This window comes from Aplidium turbinatum, chromosome 11, assembly GCF_918807975.1.
Source record: "Aplidium turbinatum chromosome 11, kaAplTurb1.1, whole genome shotgun sequence".
Taxonomy (NCBI): Eukaryota; Metazoa; Chordata; class Ascidiacea; order Aplousobranchia; family Polyclinidae; genus Aplidium; species Aplidium turbinatum.
This window is the reverse complement of record NC_137482.1, coordinates 2,600,250-2,610,699: the sequence shown is the minus strand read 5'-3', so window position 1 is coordinate 2,610,699 and position 10,450 is coordinate 2,600,250. Positions and strand designations below refer to the sequence as shown.

General features: G+C 37.4%; 1 protein-coding gene across 1 annotated transcript; it reads right to left on the bottom strand.

Moving 5' to 3' along the window:
- Nucleotides 1-3,242: 3,242 nt before the first annotated feature.
- Nucleotides 3,243-8,658, bottom strand: LOC145779953 (fatty acid hydroxylase domain-containing protein 2-like). The gene is made up of 6 exons (XM_082591646.1): nucleotides 8,456-8,658; nucleotides 7,621-7,742; nucleotides 6,970-7,172; nucleotides 5,365-5,470; nucleotides 4,453-4,619; nucleotides 3,243-3,717 (listed from the first exon to the last, which is right to left on the bottom strand). The coding sequence occupies exons 1-6, from the start codon at nucleotides 8,589-8,591 to the stop codon at nucleotides 3,561-3,563; spliced, it is 891 nt and encodes a 296-aa protein (XP_082447772.1). The 5' UTR covers nucleotides 8,592-8,658; the 3' UTR covers nucleotides 3,243-3,560.
- Between the last annotated feature and the right edge of the window lie 1,792 nt (nucleotides 8,659-10,450).

The following is a 10,450-nucleotide window of genomic DNA, read 5'->3' as shown; positions in this document are numbered from 1 at the left end:
GGCTTGCTTTAGAGCTATCTATAAAGAGATGCCAATCCTTACAGCGATACGGTGATACCCCCATAAGACCCCAATACCCATAACACCCCCATACCTCCATACACAATAAATAATGAAAAAGGGAGTGCGGAATGTAGGACTTTATAGTAATTTTTAAATTAGCTTTTGTTACTAATTATTATTATGTTATATCAAACAAAATTGATAAGATTTACGTCCTTCTTGGTGAGATATTTAGGGGGTAAATACAGGTAAATACACTAATTTGGGCTAATCTAGGGATATAGGTATCTTCTAAACTAGAGTCAATCTGGCAAAACCAATGTCATATTCGTAATCAGCGACCTTGAAAACCCCAGAAAACACTCTTAGATGTTCTGCCAAAAAAATTTTTTCTCATTTTGTTGACCAGTGTTATCAGTGATGAGGCAAATTATCAAAAAAGGAGTGGCACCCTGTTGGCATGACATGTTTCATGGATTGGAGATCATTGTATTTCCTCAATTTGATTGGAAGATGGCCTGAAAAAATAGGAATCCATGTAGTGTCACCTAAGTTTGTTTGTGACCGCTGGTGGTAGATCCTCTCACTGTGCATCCTCACATAATAGGACCTTGTACAATACCTTTCCACTGCTTTCATGATTCAGGCCTCTAAGATTATGAGCCGCGTTATCTCCAGCTTTCTTTCCAGGCCTGATATTCAACAAGCATCCTCCATCGATTTTCATAAAATCACTGTCGCATTCTCTGCACACTGTTGAGATGCGGTCTGATCCTGGCATTCTGGATGATAATTTCGTAATCTCTCGTCGTAAAAATGTTGTTTATCAATTTTTGCTCGATAGTACTGTGCATGATATCGCATTCCATTTGAGTGTGATCAGCCACGAAGTACTTCTGAGTAATAGTGATGCCATGCTTCCATGCAAGGGCACAGTAGGCACTAGAAACATTAGAGTTTCTATTTTGATATCCACATCCATCACTCCACATAACTATCTCCTTCAGACCGGGGCTTCCAGAAATTACCCCTTTCGAAATTATTAAACTACAAGAAAGCGAATACTTCACTGCGTAAATCACCTTCTGTTTCATTCCAAATAGAGCAATAAGCATTTTTTGATTCAAGATTGAATAGTGTAAAATTGTGTACCTGCAGCTTGGTTTTATAGTACATACTGCTTGCCTTAGTTTTGGGACACAGAAGTACAGCCTGTAAATCTATTGTCCATACGGATTTTACTGTGCTAGCGGACTCTTTGTTTTCATCTTCTCATCTCAAACTTCATTCTTCAACTTGATATGATCATCGTATTGTTCCTTGGTAATATTACTGTGTTTGAATGAAACACACACGTCGCACTTATCCTTACGTGGTATGAACAGAGCACCGGCAGCCGTTGTAACCAGTTCCCCTGAACCTTCACGTTTCGATCTTATTGGACTGCAGTGGACATGGAGCTGGCCAAGAGTGTGTGCATAGCCCTCGCGTAATCACGACCACCTTAAACAACCATACAAGCGAATGGTCTTTGTCTCAATTTGGACCTGGACCAAACAAAGCCCTATGCAGTGGCGTAGCCAGAAAAATTTTTTTGGGGGGGCCAAATATTTGATGAAATGATGAGAACGACAAAGTGTTTGATTAAGCCATTGCCACCTGATGTGCAGTGGCGTATCCTGGTGGGTTGAGCAAGGAAAGCAATAAAACTGGTGGGGGTTAGAGCGTGCCGAAGGCACGCTTATTGTTTGGGGGTTCGGGGCATGCGCCCCCGGAAAATTTTTGCAAATTTACACTTAAATAATGGATTATTTACTTAAATTAGTAAATTGTTTTGTCCAATGCCTGTAGTCTACACCTCACGTGATCTGTTTCCCACGGCATAATTTACTCGCAATCATTCTCGTATCATTTGTTCAGTTTGTGCTTTCAGTCCAGAGTGTCGTTACAGTTACAGTGCATAGTCAAATTTATCTTACGATTTTTCATTTTATGTATTGCAGATTTAATTCCTGATGAGGACACACGTACGTGTCGAAAACGTTTGAGTTTATTTTATTTAATTATGTTATATTTTGTGTGAAATAAAGTATGCTAAACCCGCTAAAGTTACTATGTTTTATTTCTCTACCTGTGATGAAGTGGAAGCTCTATTTCTGTACAATTTAGATCGTCATCTTCTGACCATCTGCTCTGTTGGAGGAAAGCTTTATTTCCAGCAAACTGGCCTAAGTCATGCGTTTGAGTTAGGCCATTTGACATTTTTACGAAAATACCACGTTCTCGTTAACGTAGGTCTTGGAAAATTATGTAGCAGATGCGCTACATTTTAGGGACCGACATAACACTAATATCTCAATTTCGTCAAAAAGTAAGTTACGCCATTATTTTATTAGTCTGACGATATGATAAGCAGTTATTTATTTTTTTGTTACTTAATAAGGACTGACGTGTGTATGGCCGAAAACGTTTGTAGCTTAGGCTATAGTTTATGTTCAATTTTAATGGATTATGTTAAATGCCGTGTGGTTGCTTGGTTGTATATGTCTGTGGTTGAAGAAAGTGACCTCTTTACCAAGATTGTATTATTTTCATCTGTCTCACATTTCGATTTATATGGCTAATAGGGGGAAAACGATTAAAGAACTGCCCAGCAATATTGCTATATCTTATCTTTAAACTTTAAAAAAAATTGGCCTTTCAGCAACAAAGTGTCCTTTTTCATAATCCTGCTTCCCTAGTCAAAAATTCCGGCGTCCCTGGTTCATAGTATACTCGGCCATCGGCACGAAAGAAAGAAGAGTGGCCAACTCTTCTTCTCAGCCGCCTTTCCTTCAGCAACTATGCTCACCCAATGTGCTACACCCTGGGTAGAGGTGGGCGGTGTTTATCAACAACCAGCATAAGCGGGGAGTCGAACCAGGTTTGCATAATTGAAAAACCAATACCAAATTTGCTGCGCCATCCATCTTCGTTAGATGTTTGCCACAAGTAGGCTACCGTATGCTATTGAACAGAAATTACTTTCAATTCTAAAAAGTCATTTGGTATGTTATTCTCCCCCAAAAACTTTTATCTTTCGAGTAAGCCTACTTGTAGAGTTGAACTTTACGATTAGGCTATAGGCCTATAACTTGCTAAGCTAAGCCTATAACTTGCTAAACTAATTTGCTATAGGCTATATAGGCTATAAGCCGAACAACTGCTAATTCTTGAAGGAACATGGCAAATCGTTTTCTGTCTTCCAAAATTCTCGCATGTTTTATTCCGTTTTGAGTTGACAGCGAAACAAAAATTAAACATTTCAATAAGAAGCTAAATTCGAAACAGAGGCAAAACATTTTGGGTCGATACGAGACAAACTGTTTCGGAATTTTAAAATGGTTTTGAATGGGCTGTGGAGGTAGCCTACGAAAATACATGGCCTAGACACCCAACGCAAACCTATAGTTCTGAACGGTGTTTAGACTAGGTGAGTAGGTGTTGTGCACAGTGTCTAGGCCATCTATTTTCGTAGGCTATGGCTGTAGGCCTAACACAAATTGGTCGCTTCAAGCTCATTGTTCTTTTGGATTCTTGCTCGGAAACTTCTGACAAACTGGAACCGAATCAAAAAACAAAATGTTTCGTTTTGCCTGTATCGATTTGACGTAAGTTGGGTTCGTCTTATGAAAGGCATCCAGCCAACCAAGTGTGCCATAGTTCTCCGTAAACCTGCATGCGTATGAAGGATGAATATTGAATAGGCTACGATAATTTAAAATTTTAACATATAGCTGTGGTATGGAAACTAATTGAAAGTTAAAAGTGTGCGAGAGTTTTAGCAAATGTATTTTAACCAATTTTTACGCAAAAAAATTCAACGATAATTTAACTCGTAAACTCACTTTAACCGTAATTCTATATTTTAGCAGAGACATTGTTTTGTTTAGCCATACCCGAAAACTAGATTTTCCGACAGCCACTTAATCCTACGGATCTGGGCCAAATAAAGTGGCTGTCTGGGTCCATCTCAAACGCTGGCGACTGCAAATGTCAGTCAATGATTGATAAAAACTTAAACAAAAACCACTTGTTTGCTTCTATGGTTGTCCACAAGTCGATATATGTTTAATTTTTACAACCAACATTGTTTTCCATCTTTTTTACTTCAAGTGCACCTTTGAGGAGGTACTTGTTCAAATATTGACACGCATGCGGTCACCAATAAAAAAAAATGTTTCTGCAGAGAAGCAGAAATTAAACCACGCTAATCATTGTAGTTTTTCGTCTTCTGTAATGTTGTGGATTCAGTTTGGAAAGTAATTATTTCGCGTTGTAAATTTGCAATGCCGTTAAGAATATTTTGTTTACTCAGATTACCTTACTACAATACGTAACATAGCAGTAACAGCAAAGTAATAAAAGCCATAAATTCTTCAATAACTTGCCTATCTCAATATCACTCACTTCAGGTGATGATAATCATGCAACTGTGTAGATGAGAAGAACGGGAAGTGATAGTTGCTGTGATGTACTGAGGCTTCTATTTGAAATATGATAATCCAAGACCATGTGGTGAGCATATGCGACCCAAGAAGAATTGGGGGTACCAGCAGAGGAAGAATATGACATATCTACACAGAAAAAAATTTTGGAGATGCGGGCAAAGTTTGCCTTAATTTTAAATTTGAAACAATAACTTCAAAGACGCAGCCATTATCTCTTTTTAATTTACCCAAATAACTTCATATTGTTGTTCAAATTTGCGATATTTTTTTTGTAATAAATGAGCGACCGCCTCTCCTGCACCAACATCTTCTACAACTTTGAGCCCGGTTATCAAGAATGACAATGACTTTTGCCACTAGGCTACTTGCCGCTTTGTTGTCTGCAAGTTATTCAATTTTTCAATTGTCGCTGAACAGAGAATTGTCCACAAACTGCCTGCCTAATTAGATACGCCAAAATATGGATCAAAGCTCAGCGTCTGTTAAGGGCGCATCCAGCAAGTAGTCTTAGACTGGGGCCCCCTGAGGGGGGGCGATTTCAAAAAAGACACAATGATCTGTAAGTCCACCTTAACCTGACCTTGCAAATTCACCGTGATTAAAGTTTCCTTGCCTTGTTTTAGAGGAAGGGAGTGATTGATCCAAACGTCCCTCTCCTCTGGATGCATACGTGTACGTTAGCCTACTTAATCTTACCATCTTTTCCTTCTCATCGTCGAGAGTTAATATTATTGAGTCATCAAGGCGGAAAAAATATTTTTTTTTAAATTTCCAAATATGGCAGTGATTCAAACGGTGAACTAAACCGGAGATTTACAAGAAAAAGTAATTTTTAACGACGTTATCATAAAGATAAAAAAGGTTTACTTACAATGTGGTCAATAGGATGATTGTATATAGCAGACCAACTGACGGGAGCAATCCATTCATGGTGCATCTTATGAAAGTGCTTGTAAAGCCATGGCAAATGCATAGCTCTAAAAAGAAATCGATAACGTTGCATAAACGTCAGCAAAGTATTTGTAATCGAAAAGAATTTGGATTGGTGTTCATTCTGCTTTCTGCACACGAACATACTTCAGCCAGTGGTGATAGTGCGGCAACCATAAAATTTCTTCATTCAAGTTGATACAATAGAACAAGTTTGACAATATTGCAAAAGCACGTGCGGTTTCAAAGGTAGGCTTTAGTTGTAACATTTTTTTTTTTGCATTCAATGACGTCACAAACGAGTCACTATTGCACCATTAGCTACACATATACATGAGTGAATAAAACGAACCGATGAATGGTTCAGTTAGGTAGATATAAAATTAATCTCAACAAACAGCTGTCTTGATAAACTTTTGGCTATAGCCTATTGCTTTATGCATCATCATCATCAGCCAGTCATGCCAGTGCTGGCAGATGGCCTCCACAGTAGGCTGTGCCAAAAAATGGCGAGGTTCATGGATTTTTCCTTAACTTTCTGAAAGTTTGTAGTGGACTTTTACAAACACAAAGGTGAAAAAAAAATGAAAATAATCACTAATTCACACGGTCGCGCTGGGCGTTTCTATGGTTACGGTACCCATTTTCATAAAAATAATATTTCGAAAACCACTGGAGATAAAAAGATGAACGTTACATCAAAAGCTGCAGAAGTGGCATGTTTATATCTGCTCTAAGAACACTTTTTATTCTATGACTACTTGAAAAATATTTATAAGCAAAATACTCAATTTTACTATTTTTTGTACTAGGGGAGATGCAGGACCTATTAGACATTTTTTTTGCTCTCATTTCTTCAGCTTATATCAAAATAAGACAAAATTTTTAGCGAATACGGCTAAGGTCAATGTTTATTGACTGTATAAATATCTTGACAATCGAATTTATTTTTGTGAGGTTAAAGCTTATACAAACTTTTTTGAAGAGTGTATAATCGGTCCTGCCTCTGAAGGACCTAGTATACCCAAGCAAACATTGAAAAACAAAACATGTTTTTCACTTTCATTGCAAAAACAAGCACATAAAAATGTGAAATAACAATATTTAGTGTCTATAAACATTTCAATTGCCAAAGTAAGATTAATTAGCCTTATATCAATAGCTTTAACGGGGTAAGAGGCGTCTTCAGAAGGGAGGTGTTAAACTCTTTTCCGCCACAGCCAAAATTTACTATTTTTGTTGAATTGACTTTTGGAGCGTACATGTAATATAATGTTGCTAGAAAAGTAAGCTTTATTTTTAAAACGTACAAAAGTTAATTCTTCAAGTGCCTTAACTCATTGTATAATAGATCTTGGACGTTACTGTTTAATAGGTCCTTCAAGGAATTAACAAGTCCTCCCGCCATCTTCTTCTCGGTCTTCCTCCAGTTCTTTTGGTAGATCTTGGTTTCCATTATGTGGTTATTTTAGCATATCTGTATTATTTGTGCGTGTTACGCTTCATATATTTATCTTATATACGGCATTACACATAGGCTACACACCTGTGTCCATAGTAGAAAATGAACTCATTAAGAACACCGCAAATGAAATAATCCAAGATAAATTTTGGAATGGAAGGCAATGGTCTTTCCCATCCCATTCCACGCCATGACATCACTGGAAACAACAGGAAAACAGCTGTACACGTCATTGCCATGTTGAAAAGCGAAACTTTAACACAATGAATGTACCTTGACACATTCACCTGTAGAATAAGTTATGTCATTCAGGAATGCAATTATGCATCAATTTAGATAAGTTATGCTCTCAGACGCCTATACATGACATTGACATACTTATAAATTAAACTAATTATTGTGCAAATTTTCGAGTATAGGGTACTAGTAGCCTACACCGGCCCGTTGAGAGGCTACTTTGGGCACAGTACCAATAAAATTGCCAGGCTTCCAAAACAAGATACCGCCGAACAAATGCATTACAACAAAAACATACCCAAAGTTTCTTTAACTTTCCGGGCCTCCAGAAAGACTTCGGGTCCCAAAAATTAAAAAGTGCTTCCTAGACCAAATCTAACTTTACATAAAATCCAAAAGTGCTCTAAAGCTACTGAGGGTACATGTAGATTTTGGTAAGCATTTTGAAAACTGATTTATACATCAACAAAGCTGAAAACGTGTAGAAATGTGTGGTACCGGCATGTTCTTGTCCTTTTGGATTTTGTATTTCATGAAAAATTGTGGCTTGCCAGTCACATCCAAAGAAATGAAGAAAATGTTTACGAGCAGAAACGACATAATTAGAAAGAAACAAGTCCCTGCATAAAACAAAATACTGATTAGTCTACATTTTGTTGGCATAAAATCCGATAAATGGATTTGTTTTATTCCAAATCTAATCTAATGTGTATTTTATCACTGTGGCATTATTGCAAAAGACTGTAGATTTAAAAACTAAAGTAGTAGTTTTTTGAGCAAAAAAGCTGCTTAAATCGACTACTTATCATGGTAGTGGGACCAATCCACTTTCATATTGCAAGAATACTTTCGTGGAAAGCGGGGATATAGTGAGCTTCGGTGGAAAGCTACTACCTAGTCTACTAAACCACTGGATATAACCAAAGGGATATCATTAACCAGCCTAAGAACTGAACTCCGGTCTTCAACTTCTAAGCTGAATGGAACAACGCCATCTCTCGTTTGCTTGGATTGCAAAAATAATAACGATACGTCTAATAGTGGAGAATCATGTGAGTCCGAAGAAGCACGAAAAAAAAGATGAAGAACGAAATCGGCAAGGTCGGTTTGGAGAAGAATGTCATTTTTAGATTTGAAGGAGGATGAGAAAAGAAAACAACCACGTCTAAAGATACTTGAAAACAACAGGGATGGTGATAAACGATGATTAATAAAGCAGGAAGAAAGTGGAGCTTATAACTTTTTTAACTTATTTCAGTGGGCTGGAATAAGTTTAATTTTCATACTTGATTGAGTCAATTAACAAATTAATCGACAAACAAAATAAACTAACCTGCTGTTAGCATCCAATACTCGTCATTACCAAAGAATTCCATAATTCTGTCCCATCTTGCCTCCAATGCAAAACGAACCAACAACGCTTGACCGAAAGCATATGCATAATCCCTAGCAAATATAACCCAATCCATTGCACAAATCGCACTGCTACCCAGGCTAGCTAAAGGCAACACAAATTTGTTTATGTTCTGCAACACTAATAGGCTACAAATAACCCCAAATAACCCTAAGTAATAAAGTACAGATTAACTTATCAAGTATTTTGAAAACTACATGCTATTGCTTTCATCTGCAGTGCTACACACTCCCTTTCCTTTTTAAAATTAGTATCACATAGTTCGTGATGTCCAAACTAGTCACTTTTTAACCTTCTCTGACAACGTTTTCATAATATTTTATTGGTTAAACAAAATGGACAGTTTAGACGATTAAATTTACACAAGAAACAAACTCTCCTTTGCTAAGACTTAATGGAAAGTGAGCGTTGAGTAGATGCAATAAAAAAACCTGCCTTCTGGTGTAAACCCTAGTCTTCTTCGTTTATTGTCGCACTTGATTCCAAGCATTGGTTGCCTCTTGCAAGAAAAGTTTCCAAGATTCTCTGTTGTTTGCTGTGTGTATTAGATGTATGTTGGTGTTGGTTTTGTCGGTTTGTTGGTTTAAGTAGGTTAATCTTTGTCTGCCATTGACACGCTTCTTTCAATTTTGCCTGTGGGAGAGAGATGTTCTAATTTTTATTTTCGCAGCACGTGTCCTAAAAATTGAAGTTGATTTGTTTGAATTGATTTAAAACATTTTGGTTGCTTTTTCTGCCAGTCCAGGAAATTCTCTGTGTTTTTCGGAATGCCCACATTTTATTCTTTTATTTTTTTGGTAATTGTCCAGGTTTCTGAATTATATTTAAAAATTGAACAAATGCACACTTTAATACTCTGTATCTGGTTCTGGTTGAGAAAGATATTATGTAGCCCACTTGTTACATAATATTGATTTTATTTGCTGAAAAGCTGCTTTTGCTTGAGGAATACGTATCTTGACCTCCATATTATCTTTTGTGTCCCAGTTTATTGTTGTCCCAAGATATCGAAAACTTTTTACTAGTATAGTTGTTCCATTCATTTTAATTTGACAGATTGGAATTTCACTTTCTTTTTTCTTTGTGATTACCATCGTTTCCGTTTTCTTTTCATTCATTTCCATTCCAAATTCTTTCATTTACTTTGTTCAAAAAATTTTGTAGTTTTGCTTCCGAATCAGCCACCAAGATAGTATTCAGTGTTTCCATTGCAGCCACAAGTTGACTGAACAAACAAACGTTCATGTTCAGTCAAGGGCATGATGACATGAAACGTAAATAAACTTTGCTGTGACGTTTTCATTGCACTTTTTGCAGCAATCATTCTGCAAGGACCGAGCAACTTCACGACGCGGCGATAATAATTACCCAAGCCCAGGGCCGGATTTAGCTGATGGGGGGCCCGGGGCACTTTTAAATTGGGAAGCCCCCGTGCAAAAAAATGTTTCGCGCCTACGGCGCGACAACCCACCTCTACGTCTACAGTAGCATTAATCCAGTACTGCACAGCATTTTTCAGAAACTTTAAAAGCTGAAAGAAAGAAAAAATAACACAAAATCACATTTTTTCCACGTAGGGGGGCCCTTCAAAAGTCGGGAAGCCGGGGGCACCTGCACCCTCTGCCCCCCCCTAAATCCGAGCCTGCCCAAGCCAGCAAATCAGTGTTTTTTTACTATAATTCAACGTCGGCATACGTTAAATCAATAAAAAAATAACCAGCTTGTTGCTTATAGGTGTTTGAACAAAATGTTGACCGCGGATTCATACAAGTTGAACCCTGCTGGCTGCTTTCTAATAAATCTACTTTAGATTTAACTATACAGTAACTTTCAAGACACATTATTCGCAATAACAATATTGGTAAAATATCATGATAGCCTACGTTCACCTGATGTAAACTAAGCTAGTTTGTT

What these genes read in the sequence shown, in the direction of transcription:
- LOC145779953 (XM_082591646.1), bottom strand. Translation starts at nt 8,591, where the DNA reads ATGGATTGGGTTATATTTGCTAGGGATTATGCATATGCTTTCGGTCAA. An exon ending in ATCATCCTATTGACCACATT is followed by an intron (nt 4,620 to 5,364) that starts GTAAGTAAACCT and finishes TTTTCTGTGTAG; the next exon opens with ATATGTCATATTCTTCCTCT. An exon ending in CATGATTATCATCACCTGAA is followed by an intron (nt 3,718 to 4,452) that starts GTGAGTGATATT and finishes ATACGCATGCAG; the next exon opens with GTTTACGGAGAACTATGGCA.